This window comes from Clupea harengus, chromosome 6, assembly GCF_900700415.2.
Source record: "Clupea harengus chromosome 6, Ch_v2.0.2, whole genome shotgun sequence".
In the NCBI taxonomy this organism is placed as follows: domain Eukaryota; kingdom Metazoa; phylum Chordata; class Actinopteri; order Clupeiformes; family Clupeidae; genus Clupea; species Clupea harengus.
Genome location: NC_045157.1, coordinates 20016295 through 20037413, shown reverse-complemented (window position 1 = coordinate 20037413; position 21119 = coordinate 20016295). Strand labels below are relative to the sequence as shown.

General features: G+C 45.9%; 1 protein-coding gene across 2 annotated transcripts in view; it reads right to left on the bottom strand.

Annotated features, from left to right (window-relative positions):
- LOC105906519 (heterogeneous nuclear ribonucleoprotein C-like) overlaps positions 1-11309 on the bottom strand; it is a 62934-nt gene extending 51625 nt beyond the window's left edge. Inside the window, exons 1-2 of one of the 2 annotated variants that reach the window (XM_031569302.2) lie at positions 10961-11309; positions 2535-2613 (exon numbers count right to left, since the gene is read on the bottom strand). In XM_031569302.2, coding sequence (XP_031425162.1) covers positions 2535-2613; positions 10961-10997 — 116 coding nt within the window. In that variant the 5' untranslated portion in view covers positions 10998-11309. The remainder of the gene's footprint in view (positions 1-2534; positions 2614-10960) is intronic. The other variant, XM_031569301.2, reaches the window with a different exon arrangement.
- Positions 11310-21119: the final 9810 nt, after the last annotated feature.

The window sequence follows — 21119 nt, the reverse complement described above, 5'->3', positions numbered from 1 at the left end:
TCTTTCGCCCATCTCCACTGAGCGGGGGACACACTTGAGCCTGCTGTCTGTGCTGGAGGCTGATGGATGGGGGCGTCACACTAGGGGGAGAGAGGGAGCTGGATGGCCTGCCCTGTGGGTCTGAACTCCCAGCTCAGCCCCGGCCCCCTCGACCCCCGACCCCTGACCCCCGACCCCAGAGAGAGCGTCGACAGGCTGAAGGATGAGGCGTGGAGACAGAGTGTGATATGAGCCGAGGTGTCAGGGTGTGAGATGGCCTGGGTAAACATGAATATGTGTGATGGGTGTGTGTGCATGAATGACAGAGAGCATGTGTGTGTGTTTATGTGTATATGTGTTTGTGAGTGCATGATTGCGTGTGTGTGTGCATGAGAGAAAAAGAAAGTGTTTGCATATGTGAGTGTGTGTGTGTGTGTGTATTTATGTGTGAGTGAGTGTGTGTGTTTATGTGTGAGTGAGTGAAACTAAAAGACTGTGTCCACACGCTAACAGCCGTATGTGTGTGTGTGTGTTTGTTTGTGTGTATATCTATTTGACAGGGATGATGATGAGTTGATGTGGGCGGTTTACAGAGGGTAAAGCGGGGAGCAGAGGCCTTGGTGTCGCATCCCTGCGGCCTCTCCATAAATCTTGGTGATCCAGGGGGGCTGAAGCGCCGAGGCTGCTGGGTAATCCCCCTGTGGGGACAGCCATCATGCCACTCCGCTGAACATCCCTGGAACGCATGGCCTGTCATTCTCACCTACAGGGTCACGACAGCTGAGAAATAATGCTCCCATGCACACGGCTCACATACATCCAGACATACATACATACGTACATACATACATACATACATACATACATACATACATACATACACAAGCATAAATGCAAACATGCCAGACACAAATACTGAAAACATAATCACACACACACATACACACACAAACACACACACACACACACACACACACACACACAAACACACACGCACGCACACACACCCAACAAGAACAGAGATCACGCACAGGTCTAGTGCCATAAACAGCAGTCTTGCAGTGTTCTCTGGAGGAACATAAGCTGGAATAGAAAAACTGTCTGCCTCACGACTGAGAAACTGGTTTAAACTCCTTTGATCTGAGGGGGTGGCACAATGCAGCCACAGACATCAAAATCTTCTGTCTTATCGTATGTAAAACCACAGCTCCACATATCTCTGCCTGTCTGATAGGAAAGTTCCCCTTACAAGACAATTTGCACAAGTCAAGAAGAGAAGAGAGGAGAAGACACGAGCAGAGAAGAGAAGAGAAGAGAAGAGAAGAGGAGACAAGAGGAGAGAAGAGAAGAGAAGAGAGGAGAACAGAGCAGAGCAGAGCAGAGCAGAGCAGCGTGAGGAGTGGGAAGAGGAGACACAACAGCAGGAGCAATGAGGAAAACAACGGCATACGAAAGTGGCAAAGGGAGAAAGCCGCTGTGTGTCACTTGTCACATAAACAGATTGTGTTATCCCCGTCGAGACCCGCCCCCGACTGTATTCTCCAAGCTGAGGGTCTCAACGGAGGCAAATCCAATCTTCCTGGTGCTGAATGATTCCCCCCCCCACACACACACACACACACACACACCACCACCAATCCCCCCACCCCTCTGCTCCTTCACCTTTCTCCCCCGCTCCGCGAGACACCCCGCACCAGCTGGGTCAATTATCATGGCAACGGCGAGCGCACGGCAGGAAGCAGCCAGCAAAAACAGGTCAACAAAGAGGCAACTAGGTCTCATTTACAACAGCAAAGGGCCCGAGGGGGGGGCAACACAGGGAAATCATGGAGCCCTGCATCCAGAGGTCTTTTAGAACCCTGTAAATAAAGACATCGCACAGAATGCACTGTGACATCTCCAGAATGTTCTCATGAATATTTCCACACACAAGAAATCATAATGGAAATAGCTACCTTAACACCGACTAAATGTTGTATGTTGCCCCTGGCATCAAAGGCATTTAAACATGTTCAGAGTAGATTTTTTAGTAGACTCCCCATACAGATATGACAAGAATTCTGGCAAAGTCTTACAGGAATATGCTCAGTACACTGATATGGTAATTAAGAGATTAGTGTAGAGCCACTGGAATACTCTCTTTTTCCTTGCCTTTTTACCTCACTCAATTCTTATTGTTTCCCTCAAACGAACCAGCGAATCCTCAGATAGCCTTTCCTCTTAGCAGTATCCTAATGGCATGCAGTTAGGCACGAAGTCTGAATAATAATCCAGGCCGTCTTAAAGTGCGCCCCGACACCTTTGCTGTGTTCTGCAGCTGTGGTAAGGGTCGTGTTGAGTTTGGGCGGGTGAGTGGTTCAGTGTTTGCATCCTGTAATGAGGGCTCATGGTGATGATCGAGTGTGTGTATGTGCGAGTGAGGGAGTGTGTGAGTGAAGGACAGAGTGGCAGGAGGTGCGCCCCAGGTGTTGTTTGTACTCGGAAGCGAGCAGGGCGGGGGGGGGTGGTGGAGGTGGTGGAGGTGTGTGTAGGGGCGAGGGGAGGTCGAGACTCACCCGTACATGGCGCTGTTGGGCCTCTTCGCTCCTCCTGTCTTGGAGCGGCTCGATTTCAGCTCTCCGGTCATGCTCATGTCTGTCAGAGAGATGGAAGGACGAAAGCGGTCAAGCAGCGGGAGACGCTCAGCTCAGCACAGCACAGCACAGCACAGCACAGCACAGCACAGGGGGAAGGAGGAGGAGGAGGAGGAGGAGGAGGAGGAGGAGGAGAGCTCTTTAAAGTAAGGCCAGCATACAGGCACATCCTCTGACCATTCAAATCACCATGGAGAGGACTGCAGCCTCCTGTCCCCCCCTGAACAGTATGGATCTCAAACCCGCCCACTGTGAGGAAAGAAAACACATAACACACCCTCTCGCACACACTGAGGCGCTAACAAACGCACACAAACAGAGGCCCGTCAAAACCCATCCAAGGAAACATGAAACAAGAGACATCTAATTTTGGGCTTTTGTTGCATGACAACCCGGAGATGGATTCTTTTGGGCTCAATTATGCCGAAGCACAGAGAGAGACTGATTAGCGTCACATGCCAGAAAGGGAATCGCATTATGCGGCGCTGGGGTGCAGCTCGCTGGTGTTCTGACACAGAAAGCGCCGGCAATCCTGACAGGGACAGATGGGGGAAAAGAATGAAGCGCAGCGACACGGCCGGGAGGCGCCATTTCATGTCGTGTGCATATGCGCCGTGGAATGTGAATCAGGCTGTACACGCACACACATAAAACATACAACACACGCACACATAAACACAAACTTGACAACATACATTTAGACTAATACTACACTTTATGTCTTTATGCATGTTTTATGTATGTTTTGTGTGTGTGTGTGTGTGTTGGTGTGTGTGAGCTGCGTGGAGGCTGCCTAATCCAGGTGCCCTGCATTGCTGGTGCCAGGCCCCCCTGCTGCTGGTTGGCAGGGCTGACCAGGCTGGCACCTCTAGTCCCGCACTCCAGCAGAATGACCCGAACCGTGGCCCTGGATCCATGCTGTGACAGCAGGCCCACATAAATGAAGTGCTTTGCAGCCTAATTGCCTTCCATCTGTCACTGGGAAAAAATGAATTGCCTCTCACATTCATCACACGATGAGCGTACTGTTAACTGCAACTGTCAGGCTCCTTCCAATGCATACACACACTCACACGTACATACACACAGACAGTATATATATATATATATATATATGTATATAAATAAATATATATATATATATATATATATATATATATATATATATATACACACACACACACATAAACATATATAGCATATACTCACTCACAACCACATTCAAACACACACACATAAACACAAAAAAGACAAAAAAAAATAGTTCAGACCCACCCTCAGCTTCCTGTCTCACACTCCATTCCACTCGTCAACATTCGCACACACTGACAAACACCACGGCACACACACACACACACACACACACACACACACACACACACACACACACTCCACTCGTCAACATTCACACACACTGACAAACACCACGGCACACACACAGTGGCACAGCGAGGCACAGCCCACACCACAAATCAACAGAGCAGCTCAAAGCTGCCACGGCGCACACAGAGCACATCTGTCTTCCAGAGGCACGTCATGACAACAGAGCCATGAAGCAGAGCGGTGACTATGAGAAACCTCAGGGCCGTCATAACGCTGCTTTAATGGCATTAGCATGCCAGGCGAGCGAGCAAGCACGGTGCTCTAGCCTCTTCGCACTCACGCAGGGAGCATGAATAATCCTCGCCGTACTCAAAACAAACACAAACACTGAGAGAGGCCCGGCGCAGCCTGTATCAATCTCCTGGAAAAAAAAGCCAATGGTTCCTTCTTTGACTTAAAGAAAGGACAAAGCTTCCACGCTGCCTGGCGGAATAAAAGGTGAAGAAGGGGGAAAACAAAACAGCTTTAACCTATAGCTGACAGCGCAAGCCATCTGAGGGAAGAGACCCGATAGCTCTCTTTTCAGCTACAGAGAAATTGTGTCTGTCATAACAGCGTATCCTCCGACCACACACAGACACACAGACACACACACACACACACAGACACACAGACACACAGACACACACACAGACACACACACAGACACACACACACACACACACACACACCTACAGGCCAGTAAATAACAGCAAACAGGCAGTATACACACACCACTGGGTCTCGGAAGTCTAATATGGATTCAGAGACCTTATACCACACTACACACACAAGGATGTGGCCCTTTCAAATCAGCTCTTGAGCCTGAGCAGCAAATCCTTTTCATTGATGTCAGCCTTGATCAGCTTGTCATCAGTCCGGTATCAGACTTGAAAGTCTGAGAGGGAAAAGGTTATCCACTACTGTTACTTCCTACTTCTGCAGAATAAAAGATTCTCTGTGTTGATTGTTCATTTGGTTTCTTTCCATCACTTTATGCTGTGTCCTCCACCCCCCCCCCCCCCCCAAGCCCACACTAATACAAAAGTCCACTCTTTCCCTTTGATTCGGCATACAAAGTTAGCAAGCAACCTGCAGAAGAGAAAAGGGTTTCCCCACAGCACTGGTGACCGTGGCGGCAGAAACAGCAGCAACAGCAACAGCATGTTGTGCATTTAAATCACCTCAGGTCAGGCCCAGTAACAATAGGACTGCAAGGCTGAATGGGGACGAGGCTGGGGGAATATGTTGTGTTAGCGGAGCTAATCCACCGCATGATGAAGTCATTACACGCAGAAAGGCTGCAGGACCCCTGAAATCCCATACAACAGCCACACACACCGCCTCCAGCGAGCCATTTTCTGATATTTTGGTAAACACAATACAAACGCAGAGCAATTAGCATTTCCACAGTGATCTCTGAGAGAGAGGGGGGGGGGGGGGGGGGGGGGCTAGCTAGGGGTGCCTTTCAGCGCAAACACATATTCCAGAATAAATGGATAAATAAATAAATAATAAAAAGAAAGCTTTTAATATCCACTGGGGAGAGAATTACTGAAATGAACTGCTCAATTTTGTTATATACAATCAAACTTTTTCCCATTCCTGCTCATTTCAATGGCTTAATTATGTGTGTGTCATTACAGACAGAATCATATAATGCCATTTTCAGGAGGGTTACAAAAAAATAAAACACTATAGCCAAAAATACACAGGAAATGTCATAAGAGGATGGCAGTTGTGATCTAACACACAAAAGAACCTGATGCCTTCACTGACTGCCTTTGTGTCATCAACAGCATCCTCAAAAAAATATTTAAGCAAATATGTCATTTGGCAAGCAAAAGACCAACATTACTTTCTACCTTAATGATCACAGGCAGCAAAATCTATATTGAGAATTTCAAACAATATGAAAAGATAAACCCATTCAAAACAGATTAAAGACCAGCAACACAACCACTGTGTGGACCTTCTAGGTCTGATCGAGAAGTATCTGTTCTGCTGGAAAACACTGCTCACCCCAGACCAAAAATAACAGCGGGCATCTCCGGCTTGGTGCACATGGCATGTAAGCTGGCACAGGAAAGGGCACTCTCACCTGGGGCCAGAGAACATTTCATGCCACCGCACTGCACCCCGATGAGACGGAACATTGCCGCGAGGGGGCTTAGTCACCGACTACACCAGGACTAACTGGACCAACGCGCATCTAAATGAGCCGCTACACTGTAAACCTAAAGACAGGAGCAACATCTTTGTTATTTCTATACTGAAATATACTGGCTGCATTTTCATGACACCATGGATCTGAGATGTTCCTTAAGATTGAAGCACATTAGTGTCCCTTCTGCTATCATGTAGTCATAAAAGGCTTCTGCTTTTTATGAATTAGTCATAAAAGGCTTCTGCCTTTAATGTAGGACTTTGGTAATCAAATGGCCAATCATTTTGAGCATTTCACAATACTCATTGTTTCTTTGCTATTTGGGTGTCTTGTGTAACAGCATGGTGGGTTTCCCTTCCTGTCCTGTCTTCAGTCCTCCATCAGGACTTGGGTACTTGGGTAACAAAAGTATAAGTGACAGCTGACAAGCTTCCTCTCCTCCCACAGCATCATCCCCACTTTAACTATCTCTCTCTCTCTCTCTCTCTCTCTCTCTCTCTCTCTCTCTCAATAAGCCTCACAGGCCTCCGCTGGCCTCTCCAGCAAGCCCTGCTGTTGGCTTGTTCCGCTGCAGAGCAGAGCAGAGCTTGCAGAGCTGTCTGCGCGATGTGTGGGAGTGACACAGTTACAGTGAGGCACACAGGCATGGGGAGAGGGGGCGAGACACTTCCAAGTGAGAAGCCGGCAAAATAAAAGCGCTTCCGACGAGCACAAACGACAAGAGGGAGGAGAGGCGCATCGCGGCTGCCAGCGATGACGGGTCAGTGGGGGAGATCTCACCCGGTGGGGGTGGTGCCACACAGCACCCAGGCACCGCAGAAAGAGCAATAACTGCTGGATTTTGACCCCAATCCTCACCGCTACGCATCACTGGTGCAACCTTCTACCTTTCTTGTCTGAATCCCCTTCTACCTCAGCACAGTGTTCCCATTCCGCTAAATGATTAAATCCCTGTAGGCCCATAAATTTAATATGACAGTCAGGAAACTCATATATATACTAATGTATCTTTTAACATCATTTTAATAATCTAAGGTTACCTTGAACTGGCCTGTGCTTTTTATCCTTGAAAATCCAAATCCGCAGCATAATTAATCCACTTTTAGAAAGAGAGAGAGATGATGTCATTTCCATAAAGGGTCTGTATGGCAAAAGCACAGTGCTCTTGAAGAGAATACACTGGGTTTTCTTCAGGAACTAGAACTAGATATTGGCCTGGTAGTTTTACTTTGTGTTATAAGGCTTACTGTGTGTTGTCTGTGTGTGTGTGTGTGTGTGTGTGTGTGTGTGTGTGTGTGTGTGTGTGTGTGTGTGTGTGTGTGTGTGTGTGTGTGTGTGCACGAGAGAAATGTGTCCATGTGTCAGGGTACATATGTGTGTGAGAGTGAGTTTTGGCAGACAGCAACACAGTGTAGCATACACACAGTTGGGCGAAAGCAGAACTCCTCAGTAAATCATGAAATCTGCCTGGCACCCAACAGAGGCATTCCGGCAGAGGCAGTTTGTCAGATACGCTCTCCGAACGCCTGGCTAGGCTGCAAAACCGAAATGTTTTGGATGCTCCCTGTCTCCAAGTTGTTTATTTTATGAGTAGCCTACCTGCCATCTGCTTTGGGCCACACTGCGATTCTGAGACATGCGGTCTCACCAATCAATGCTGCTGCCGCCACAGGCTCTCAGCTGCATGCTGGGAGTTCTCTTAAATATACAGTCATTACGCACCCATGGGCAGGTGATGGTATACATTTATGCACCATGAATCGTCAACATGATACACACAAGACATACACAATAACAAATGGAGGTAAAATTATATTTCACTCTGGTCCTGATATGTGTATTTCTGGGCTGGTGTGCATCAGAGAGAGAGAGAGGTCTCTGCTGCTGTAAGATGATGACCCCCCCCCCATGCCCCCTTTTCCCCCACCCAACCCCAACCTCATCAGAGTGATAAGGTAGTTACATGCCAATCGGTCATGTCCACAAAGAGTTACTGCCTCGCCTATGAGCCCCGGAAGATCTCTATCAGTCTGAATGCAGATGTATGGCCCATCTCCTTAAGTCTGGCCGGCTGTTTGTCTCAGTCGAAAGCCCACTGCAGTCTTGTGCAGCTCTGCGGTCTGAAGCTGAGAGCAGGAGACTGAGCCGCACTCCAGCTGGAGGGAGCCTGAGCCTTTAAAATACCGCACGCATATAGAGTGCCAGCCACGCTTCCACTGCGTGATGGGGGACCAGGGCAGAATAACAAAGTGTGTTAAGAGTGAGCTTTTGCTCTCTGCCTGAACTGCAATCACATCTGAAACTACTGAGCAATTTAGTCAAACCGTGTCTTTACAAGGCAGCAGTTGCTCACCGCTAAATGGTTTGAGAACACCTTCTGAAATATCTTTTGCGTTTGGAAGGCTTATGCAAAGTCCAATGTTGTGCTATAAGATGTATGTGGTAATTCAGGAGATTTTAGAGTGGATTTCACAGTCCCACAGGCATATGTAGGATATGTGGTCTGGATTTCCCTCACCTGTCATGATAAGCCAATAATCCTGGAATCAAATCAGGAATCAAATAAAAGAAATGCCACCCTCCTGTCTTACTCCTTACAAATCATGCGTCAGTGACAGCTATAATAAATCACAGTGAGGAGAAAGACAGCAGAGTTCCTGAATTAACAAAGAATTGTGTCACACATCAGTAGTCTTATTTGCGACCTTAAGCTAACAAGGAGCATTTATTGCTATGTTGTACAAAATCCGAACTAAACCATTACCAATCTTGCAAGGGTCTTTAATTATGGATGCCGTTCCACTGCTATGACACAGAATTAATATTTAAACGCCACTGTGACATGTATACACATCTGCGACACCACTTCCTTGTCTTCTTCTCAGCCCAAAACAAGCAGTGGTACGCCAGCATGGAACATTTCTGTGATGTACCTAAAAGGTGCTGGAGGAACTCGTAACCGCGCTGTACCACCCCACCCCACCCCACCCTGATCTTGGCGTCCGCGGCAACAGATAGGGGCCACATGAATAAATGACAAATGACAGGCATGAATAATGAATGGCGGGGGAAAGTAATCAGTTGATGCCAGAGATCGAGGCGGTCACTGAGAGGGACTCCCGCAGGGCCCACATGCGGAGCCCTTTAAAAGCAGCTGCGCCCTCCAGAAAGACGGGCATCTGGAATGTGTTCCATTCCATCCATCTTTTATCCCACCATTCTCTCTCTCTCTCTCTCTCTCTCTCTCTCTCTCTCTCACTCTCTCTTTGCTGTCTGTGTTTCCCTCAGGTCTCTATTGTTTCTTTCTCTGGCAGTTCATCTTAACCTTCTCCAGAAAAGAGATCCTATGCACTGTCTACACGACTTTGTTTTTTATGTGTGTGTGCCTCTATGTCTATGACAGTACCAAACTCTCTCTCGCTTCATCTGTCGATTTTTCGAGGAAAAAATCTCGACCTTATTTTTTTCCCTTTCTTACCTGTCTTGAGAACCTCTCTTCCTCCCTTGATCATTCTCCCTTTTCTCTCTCCCTCTTTCATCCATTCGCGCTCCTCTCTTCTTCCTCTATCTGAAGTTTCCATCAGAGACGAGTCACTCCACTCAGCGCCTGCTTGGAAGACGCTGCACAGAGGCTGAGTGCCGAGCGTGAGTCTCCGTGCTCTACACTGACTCTCACCTAACACACAATAAGATGAAAGCCTGACAGCCCCACTGATGAGCCCTAAAGAGGCCACACTGAACAGGCCAAAGAAATGACAAGAGATGAGAGAACCTTGAGGAGGAGGAGGAGGAAGAATGCTGTCAATCCTGACTAGACTGGGCTCCACTGGCACCTTAGTATTTTTCAGTGTCCACTGCTTAGTCCTCCAGGTGATGGGCAGGCCGCCCGAACAATCCCCACCTGTCCCTCACCCCTGGCCTGGCAGGAGCAGACTGAGTTAGTCCTGGTCTGGCCAAGAGCTCTGGCCTGGTTTGCCCTCAGCCTGCCCTGGGAGTGGAGAGCGGCAGCGCCAGAACTACTCTGGGCACAGCTACAGCTACAGCTACAGGCAGCGGCTGATCGATCCCAGTACCTTGCGAGAGTGTCAGACACTCAGCTTGTCCCACCCCCCGTCCCCGTTACCATCCCCCGTCCCCCTCGCACCCCCGTAGACCAATTCCTTCCGCTCCCTTCAACTCTCTCCCCCACTCTCTGTTTTTGCTTCCCTGACTCATATACACACGCACATACACACACACACTACACAGATATACACACCGCACACACACAGACCCTCTACACACACACACACACACACACACACACACACACACACACACACACACACACACACACACACACACACACATACTACAGAAACACTAACCACAGACAAACACACACACACACACACACACACTCTCTCTCATTCTCTTTCCTGCAGGACAGCTCTGGCATGCTGCCCAGGGGAAGAGTGTGCTGCACAGCTGCATGCTGAGAGTAAACAGCAGAGTTGTTGTCACCTCTGTTTGAGCTCCTGTACACCTGAGCCCCCCCCCCCCCTCCCACTCCAACTACTGCACACTCACAGCAAACCACGGCCAACTAGTCAAGCAGCCCTGCAGTGCTCCATGCTAGGCTTCAAAGTTGCCCCGTGGTCAATTTCAGACAGAGGAGGAGGGGAGAGAGGGGACAGAATCACAGCAAGACAACTCAGTAGAGTGAGACAGAGAGAGATAGAAAGTATAGGAGAAAGAGGAATACAGGAGAGTGAAGAAAAGGAAAGACAGACAGGAAGAGAAAAGGTCTAGAGAGGTAGCCAGTGTTAAATATACTCACATCGTGGGCTGCGATGTTCACTCTTGAACAGGGTCATATCAGGGATGGCAAAAACAAAGGAGGCTGCTTGCGTCAGCAGGCAAATAGCCAGGAGGTGACTGCTAAAGCTCTTTTATCCCTCGTTTTATTTCTCTCACTTTTTTCTCTCTCTCTCTTTCTCTCTCTCTCTGGCTTACTTGTGTCTTCCGGTCTCCCTGCTGTCTCTCTCTCTCTCGCTCGCTCTCTCTCTCCCTAGCTGCAGCCACTCTTGATAGCAGTCTGCTCTGTTACTACTGAATCAATGACAGCACAGCCAGAGCTCTACCGGCCGACTGTACCAACTCTGCCTCTGCAGCGGGGGTGAAGTGTGTGGGGGTTAGGTTAGCTGGACTCTCCCATTGCTTGGGAAGCAGGAGGGGACGTTAGAGCAGAGTGGAGGAGGATAGACTGGGGACGGAGTGGAGGAGGGCAGTAAGCACCGGAGTACACAGCTGGCTACAGAGCTACAGAGACCTTACCCCCCCCCCCCCCCTCCCATACACACACTCACACACCCCTCCACCCCCGGTCTCACAACTCAGGAATTCCACTGAGGGACACAGACAGCAGCCTGGAGAGCAGAAACTGGACCCCCAAAGATGAACAGAGAATTGGAGGGAGGGAGAGAGAAAGAGAGCGGGGGAGGGAGGGAGAGAGAGAGAGAGCGGGGGAGGGATGGAGAGGGGAGGGAATGGGTGACCACACAGGGGCTGCTGGAGCAAAACCAAAGGCAGAGCTTTGCATAGCAACACAGCATGTGAGGAGGGCCATCGCTGGCAGGTCCTAATGTCATCGTATCTCTTTTACGAAGCATGAACTCATGACAGTCAGGAGATAACAAACACATAAAACACACACATATTCACTCTTTCTAAAGACACAGGATGACTAAAGAAATTAATAAGACTACAGACTGAGGAAATACTACTTAGCATTACTACAATAATGGTAATGATATTATAATGGTGAGGGTAATGGTGTTTTATTTATAAATAAGAAACAGGGGAGACTCTAGGGGAGACTGCTGAATGTAGGACCAAGACCAAACCTGTATGTGTGCTAAAATAGTCTTTGAAAATGTAATGCACCATGTGGAGACATATTTCAACCCTGAACCTTCATCAGTACACATCAGGCCAAAATGCTTCCATGTGGGACTGCTGCATGAAAATTTCAAAGAACCACTCTATAAGAACTGCAGGTTTTTCTCATTATCCAGTAATATTTCAGTACCTCGCGCCTAATACACAGCACCTAAATTTAGCACTGAGCGCATTTTCTCTCTGTCAGCTCAGCACAGAATTTTTGACAGCTGCCATCACTTGAGAGCCTCAGATAGCCAAACAGAGCGAGCTGAATAGGCAGTATAGCGGTTTTGCTGCCCAAATTTGACAGTACATTAACCTGTTAGCTCCATCAGGGGAGTCGCACTTGAACTGCTTTACACAGGAGAAACAGAGTTTTCACCCAGCAGGGTTTGCTGACACGTTAAATTTACCCACACACTCAGGAAAATATACAGATCAACATAGGCTCACACCCACAGGAGTGTAGGAGGCTTTGTGAATATATCAGTGCATTTTTCTCTGTTGAGAGGTAAAATGAAAACGTTTGTCTGCTCAAAAGGCAGAGTGTCTGGTTTATAAAAACATGGTCAGCAGAAGGGGTAAAGGGGCCCATTGTTTTAGGGGGCAGCGTAGCAAAAAACAACTGTATATTCAGGTTTGCTGAACAGTATTTATTCCAAATACACCTGGATAAGTAAACAGAGAAAGCAAATTAGCAAAACAGCATGCAGCCATTGGCCATTACAGAATTACTAATCTCTGGTTCTCTGGCCACTTAGCCCGTGGCGGCTTTATTTCTCCCTATCCAATTACATCATTCGGCTAACCACACACTCCACCTGGATTTGGCCTGATCTGCTACTTGTTTTTTCTTTGAAAAAAATGATGTGCTGCCAGTGACATTTTCTGACCCCATACATAAATGAAGAACTTGCGAAACAAAGGATCGCAGCTGTGACTTTTGAGCCAAAATGGCACTGGCTAGTTCAGTTTTCACAAAGGCAGTATCAGGGGCCGCTAAAACGAATGGGTTCTGAAACGAACACCCACAGACTGTAAGGCGAGACGCCCGAACAAACGGCAGTGTGTGAAGACATGAGATGGAGACCGCCGTATGCCTGCTAAAAAAGTGTGACCTGAACTGGGTTGTAGAGTAGAGAAGAAGATGAGTCTCCTCAGATCAAACCACCGCCAGAGGGAATCGAGAAAGAAGCCTGGATCTTTTGAAGCCTTAATTCTGGAGACAAACACAGCAGCCTTAATATATGTGATGCTTGTGAGCTGGCGCGCAGAGTGGAGCAAAGCCTCCCCTTTGTGAAGAGAGGAACATTAATTAAGGCTTATCTTTGAGGAGCGGCATTTCACAGAGGTGCTAATGAAAGGAGGCCTACATCAGGCAAGGCCACCATACTCACATATCTCTCTCTTTCTCCTTCCCTCTCTCTCTTTCCCTCTATCCCTCTCTCTCTCTACACTCCTTCAAGCCTGCCGGTATAATTGAACACACACACACACACACTGACACAGAGATACACACACACACACACCCACACATGAATACAAGTAAGCGCACACTATACACCTCTACGCACGCACACACATACACACACACACACTCACTGACACAGACGCACAGTCTCATTCGTTCAAGGCTTGGCTAAACGTCTGTGTCTCCTGGGTAGGGCGAGAGGGCCTGTTTCTTAGAAAGAAGAACAGAGTGCGAGTAATCTCTCAATTTGGCTTTGATCATATATCCCCTTGATAGGATCGAATTAACGCAGAATCTGTGTCAGACAAATGGAAAAAGGTGAGCCTTACAAATATGACTACACCGTTTTGTTTAATTCTGGCTTAAAACCAGCCATTATACACAGATACAGTAACATAACATTCACACACACACACACACACACGTACACACGGAAATCTGCACAACATATGCCCATTCAAAACTATTAGAAGCTGGAATGAACTTTAATTACATGCCACTTCTCAAGGAGACCAGGTGCTGAGTGTGCGCTCCTCTTGAAAGAGAATTAAACCAAATCATGTATGTGAAACAAGGACGATAAAAAGGAGTTAAGCAAACGGAGCCGAATGAGACTCTGAGCACTTTGGGAGGACTGTTTCTGTTGGATCTGGGGAATACTAAGGCTGATAACTAGCTAAAATATTTATTGAGTTATCTAGTTTGCTTTTGGCCCTTCAATGCTGAGGGAATGCATTCAAAAGCACACATTACTCTGAGGAAAGAGCGCCAAGCCACTAAAATATGGATTTAACCAGGGCATGTTTTAATACAGGCAAGCTCACCACTATATAAACAGCTGAAGTGTTTGTAGATGAAACGGGTCAAAATATTATAACGAGATTCCTGTATCTTTTGTAATATCTATTGAGCAAATGATGTTTAATTGCCTTGTTTGCCCATATCCTCTTAAGTCCTGCATGTCATTCAAGTGTAGCAAAAATCCCCTAAGGGTAATTATTGCAATTATAATGGTTATGGTAATACATTGGGAAATAACAAGAAAAGGTGTTCCAACACAAAACACAACAACCACAACAACAACAGTGTCTTATGTCCAACTTCAACACACAAAAACACATTCACCAAATATACAGACACAACAAATCCACCCCGCCATTATTCCCCTGGGGTAGAGCAATTAAACAGCAGTGATAAACAGATTAAAGGCAGGTATAGCAGACTGCACACAGGTTCCTCTGAGGTTAATTAACTATGCATTAATCCAATGAAAGGAACCTCTTTTTACTGTGATCAACCCCTGAGACCAGCAGCCCAGCACTTCAAAACAAATCTAGCACAGATACGCACACACACATGAACGCACACGCGCACATGGAGACAAAGAAAAAACAGATAGGACAACAGCAGTAGCACAGGATAAATATATCAGACAGATGCCAAATGTATGAATGTATGTGAGGAAAGCCTACACAAATACAAACACGCACACTCTCTCTCTCTCTCTCTCACACACACACACACACACACACACATATATATATATATATATATACGCACACACACACACAAACATATATGAACACACATGAATATTTACTTCACACATGAACACACATCAGGTACATGAAAAAGTAAGTACACTGTCTGAATACTCGCACACACACATACAAACACACACACCAAAGCATGTACATGCATACACACAACTGTGCATTTTAAGCACCATATTGTATCCTCTTTTGCTAGCATCATGACATTATCTAATCAATAAACAATATGTAATAAATCACTGCTTGACTCTCTGACTGAAAATAAATCAATAAACACACACTATGGCTTACCTGGCTTGCTGAATGAAAATGTCATTAGATTGATAACACACCCACTTCTCCTTTCTGACCAGCACATACATGTTCAAAATGAAGCGATTTCAGTGTGTTTGCCTTAGTCCACCAAAGCTGAAAAATAACGTCATCATAATTATCTGCTGTGAGGGTGAGTGATGTGGGTGAGTGGGTGATGACTGTTTCTTTTAACAGCTATAGGGTCTGCTGTAATTGCTGCTTTGCTTCACAAGCAATAGCTCTATAGCACACAATAAGCTCTGAATGTCCAAGTGCCCCACAGTGTGTGTAAATACAAGCACACAGAGGAATTATAGGTCACACTTTATTTGGATGATCCCCTGTACACTATCTACAAATGCTCAGATTATAAATAAACTAGGGGTTGGATTTGGTTAAGGTGATGTTCAGTGAACAATTAGAAAGACTGCACTTGAATATCAACAAACTATCTGTAAGGTTTCTGTAGGCAGACTATCTAAATAAAGTGTTTCATTAAAGTGTTTCATTATGTGAAAATTGGTATTTCTTTCTACTTAGCTCCCCCTAAAGTTGCAGAGTGTAGTTCACTTTTACACCACTGTCGTTAATACACATCATGCTTTGAGACCACCTAATGGAAAGTGGTACACGTGTATTTGTTGACAAGCTGAAGGATATGGAACCGGTGTCGTGCCGAGTTCTGCACCCCTGCCATGGAATGTTCCCCCACCAAATCGTAATAGATTACACTGGGAAAGCAAATTAATGTTTTTGCTGTTGTACCCCAGGCTAAGAGTCAGTCTAATTTGTTGAGGACTGCAAAAAGGAAAAAATCGAAATATTACAAAATATTGTAGAGTCGATTCTGTTTTCAACCTGCTTTTATTCAACAAAAAATGCAATATCCTCGTGACTTTATGAGAGGGGTTAAATATCCGGCAGGGGTGCATAACGTGGCACGACACTGGCAAAGACAATGCCAGAAGCCCAAAGAAGCATTTAGACTGACAGGGTAGATTAATATTAAAAGATTTTACACAAATATGACTTTTGGTTTGGCTGAAATACTGTTGGCGTTTTGGGCCTATAGACATTGTTTTCTTAGCATTTGACACTGTGGAGTATGTGTAACCTAAAATGTTGTTGGTGACATGATAAAGGCATATATTGTGCATAATATACATTGGACAGTGTTTTTTTTTTTTTGTAATTCAAGTTTTTATTTAGGCGTTGGTGTTTGACATTACAACATTATACACTATACATTATGAGACATTTCTTATTCTGCACATTACATACATCGGTGGCATAGCAAAACAAAAATGAAATAAAAATACATTACAAATAAGACCATTTGTGTATAGGACATGTTGATAGTTACATAACTAGGAATAATATTCGTTTATTTATTTTTTATGTTGGGTACACTCAAAAGAAGGTGTTCAAGCTGCATGCTCATCAGGAAGTGTAATGTGAGCCCAGAACGAGACCCAAATTGGTGCTCTGTTCCTATTTCTATTGTCCACCCTGTTGAGCATAAGTTCGTATGAAGCTGTTTTTATCATAATGTTTACCCACTCTTTTATTTCAGGAGGTTTGGGTGTTTTCCACAGTTTCAGTATAGTCCTGGCAGCTGTTATAATCCCCGCCATGATTACAGAAAATGCTGGTCTTGATATGTTACGTATTTGGCTTCTGTCCCCTAATAGGCATAATCTGGGAGATAGAGGTATGTCACTTCCCAGCCAGTTACTCAAATTATCCACCACTATTTTCCAGAATGGTTGAATAACAGGGCACTCCCAGATGCAGTGTAGCAGAGTACCTATGTCTTTCTGACATTTCCAGCACAAATTATTGTTTATTATACCAGCTCTATTAAGTCTTTGTGGTGTCCAATAAAACCTGTGTGTTATCTTGTATTGTGTAAATTTCCCTTTAGCTTCCCGAATGTATTTCCCATTGTTAGATATAATTCTCAGCCATTCCTCATCATCCATCAGACATCCCAGGTCTTTCTCCCATATTATTTTCAGGTTCTGACAGCAATCACTGAGCAGTTGGTTGGTGATTCTATAAAATATAGAGGCTCGGTGACACTCCACAGGTAGAGTGAGATAGTCTGTGATGTGGTTTCCATCCCTGTATTGAATCCTGGACCCAAGACAGTCCCTGATCTGCAGATATTTCCAAAAATGTTCCTTTCCCTTAAGATTGTATTTTCTTTTTAAATCAGAGAATGACATGAACACCCCCTCCTCATATAGATCGGTAATATGACATATTCCATTAAGGTGCCATTCCCTCCAGTATACCGATGCTCCTCCAATGCGGATCATGGGGTTATGCCACAGAGAAGAATATATTTGTTTGCAGTGTGATAATTTGTGCATTTTATGTATTTTGGTCCAGATCTCTTTGGAGTGAGACATAATAGGATTCAATACATTATGTGAAGACTGGGATAATCTATCAATAGGAGTGAAAGGGGATGACAGCTTGTTTTCAATAGTAGTCCACTCTAGCTGGTTGACATTGGACAGTGTTATTTATTACAAGCTAACTAGTTAGCCGAGTTAGGTTTTGGCGTGAGATTGACGAAGACCGATCAAACCTTTTGGCATGAGATGAGTTTATTTGAATGCCAATGGTCGATGACTTTGGGCATCTGGGAAAACTATAAATCTCAGTAAGACAAGGATGACACGGATAAGGTGAGATTTAGGTGGATTTCATATATATATTTCATATATAACTCCACATACCAGATCATATCTCAATTTGACCCCCACTCTCAGTTTGAATAGCACCAGGCTAGAGCCATCAGGCTTGGCTCCTGGCCTTTTGTCTATGTTAAGAGCCATCAGACATGGTTCCTGGCTTTTGTGTGTCTTGGAGCCAGAGCTATTAGACTGATTGTTGGCTTTTGTCTACAGCCAGAACAAGATGGTTGAAGCCAAACATATTAGCATTTATATGGCCCTACCTGGCTATAGCCCCTGGTCAAGCTAGACCTTCCCTTTTGCCTAACATCCACCTCCTACTTTTGACCTCCCGACACACCCACCATATGTTAATTCTACACTATAAAAACTGTACATTTCTGTAATGTAGAAGAAGTCTTTCCTCGTAGAAGAGGACTTTCCTCATGGCATGTGACCATGCTGTTCCAAGGTTACTGTGCCTAGCGTCGGCATAAACTTATTCTTTTGCTAAGCTGTCTTCCACAAGTCTCTTACTCTGCACAAGCTAACTTGAACCAAGGAACCGACTTTGGCGTTTTCATCAAGAAATTCAGACTCTTTCAGCAGACTCTTTTAAGCCTATGTCACATTATTTCATAATTAACATTGGCAGGGATGTTCATGATGAAAAACGTACGAGTCGACAACTTTCCTAACAGCGAAACATCAACTTTTCTAATAGCCAAACTGACTCTTATTCAGTCTCTAGCTCTTTTTCTCTTCGTTTTCTCGCTGTGAAAAAAGCCTACAAGAATACACATAACAGCCATATACAATAGTAAAAAAAAAACACATAAAACATATCAGCTGCATCAAAGTGTAAGGATACACTGTCTGAATACACGCACCCACACACAAACATGCATGCACATCCATACAAACACACACATACACGCACAAGGACACATGAACACAAACACACCCACACAAAAACAGCAGAGGTGAATGAAGTGAAAGGCATTAAAGCTCACCTGCTACTGCGCCCTCATACTCTATGGAGCATAATTAACCAGCATGCAGAGTGAACAAACAAAGGGGGGGGGGAAAGAGGTCACCTGGCAAGTTGCAGTCACTCTTTGCACATTTTCAAATCAAACTGACAATTCTCTTGGAGGGATACAAAAAATCTTTCATGCTGAGCATCATTAATGGAGGGAAATATGGCATCTAGATGAAAATACAGGTGGCACCTGTGAGTGTGTGCAAAGGACCTGGGGCAGGGTACTAATGAAGGTCATCTGTCCCTTTGCTTTGTGTCCTCACACAGGAGACAAATGCCCACACCGATTATCCCTCATAATTACACCACACAACTGAAAAGCCTGGCAGCCAAAACACTCAGTGGCATCTTATATAACTAGCCATAGCTCAAAAGCTTTGGGCAAACAGTCCCTTTGGTGTGGAGACTTTAATAAACATCAGCTAATCAATGAGGGAGATGATTCATTATTATTCTTGGGGGATTTGAGGGGCCTTCATCCCATGTGATCTTGGATGAACCTCTCTGTGCATACTGCCAAGTCATCATCACTCTCCTCAACAGCAGCCTCACAATCCTGTGATGGACGGTATTACTTAGTGAGCTTGGACCGAAAGATCCATCTCGCTTTTTTTAATGGCGCTACACCTGGAGAACAAGGGTTTGCGCGCGCTCCCCCAAAATTTATGCCAATGATCCTAATGCACCTGACAAGGGGGATTAGCCAGGTAGGGCTGCCCTGGGCACTCGGCTGGAACTCCTCTTAATCAGTGTGCTCTGGGCTGACCCTCTGCGTTACAGTGGAGAGGTGGACAGTGGAAGAGGAAGGCAATCACCAGAGACAGTGTGGAGAACAGAGGCCAGACAGCTTGCAAATTCAGGGAGGACCAGTAGCCAAGAGGAAGGTGGAGGTGGAGGGGAGAAGAGCGGGAGGAAGGGGGCATAAGAGGAGAAAAAAGACAAGGGTTGACTGCAAGACGTCAGGAGAGTACAGGGGAAAGAATGAAGCAAAGCTAAGTAAAGAAATGAGAGTAATCAAATGGGAAAGGGTTGAGTCAAGAGAAAAAAACAAGAAAGGGATTCTAAATTGTGACCGGCAGACAGAGAGGGAGGGGAAAGGGGAAGAGAATGCAGGGGAAGAGAAAAAAATGAAAGCAAAGGAGGCCAGCGTGGCCGGCCTTGCCAGCAGACATTCATTCCCATCAGTAGGGAAATCAAATTCAATCTGGGGGACTGTCAGCGAGTGGGGTTCCTGGTCCAACTTCCAGCCTTACTGAGAGGCCCAGGCCACTGCAGATGGTATGGGAGTATTACTATCACACACACACACACACACACACACACACAACCCTCAGGCACACACAAATACACACCCACCCTCAAATACAAACACACAAGTTGAATGTTCGCAGAGGTATTACTCTAGCTTGACATATTAATCTTCTCTTTAAATGCACCACTGCACCTCACAACAGTTCATGGCACAGATGAAAGTATAGCAGCTCATATATTATCATTGACTGCTTTTCACTTTAATTCCATTTCTCTCTCTCTCTCTCTCTCTCTCTCTCTCTCTGTGCTATCTGTTATTTGTTCTGTTTTTCCTCCCCTCACTCACCCCTTTTTTTTTTGGCCAGCATGCGTCAACAAAAGAGCCCAATTATGTCCGGAGCTGCGCTGCAAATTCAAGTGGACACAGCATCAGTGGCTGGGTCAGAGCCACGGGCCACCATCTGTCTGAGCTGGCACACATGAAAGGGCCGCTGCTTGGTCAGAGCGCCGGTGCCCAGATGGAGAGATTTTTCCAGTACCTGAGCATGGGCTAACTGTGGCACTGCAGGACAACAGGACGGAGGCCAGCGAGCGGGCCAGTCGCCCGCCGGGGAGCAGTCGCCTTGTTGCGCTCGCCCGTTAGATCGCCGTCCCACTTGGTCTCCCCTCGTCGCCCTCATTTGTACTGCTAAAAGCAGAGTCAGGCAACACATGCACATGCTTTTTCATGTAGTTCATTTGTTTGACTCGGATTATGTGTT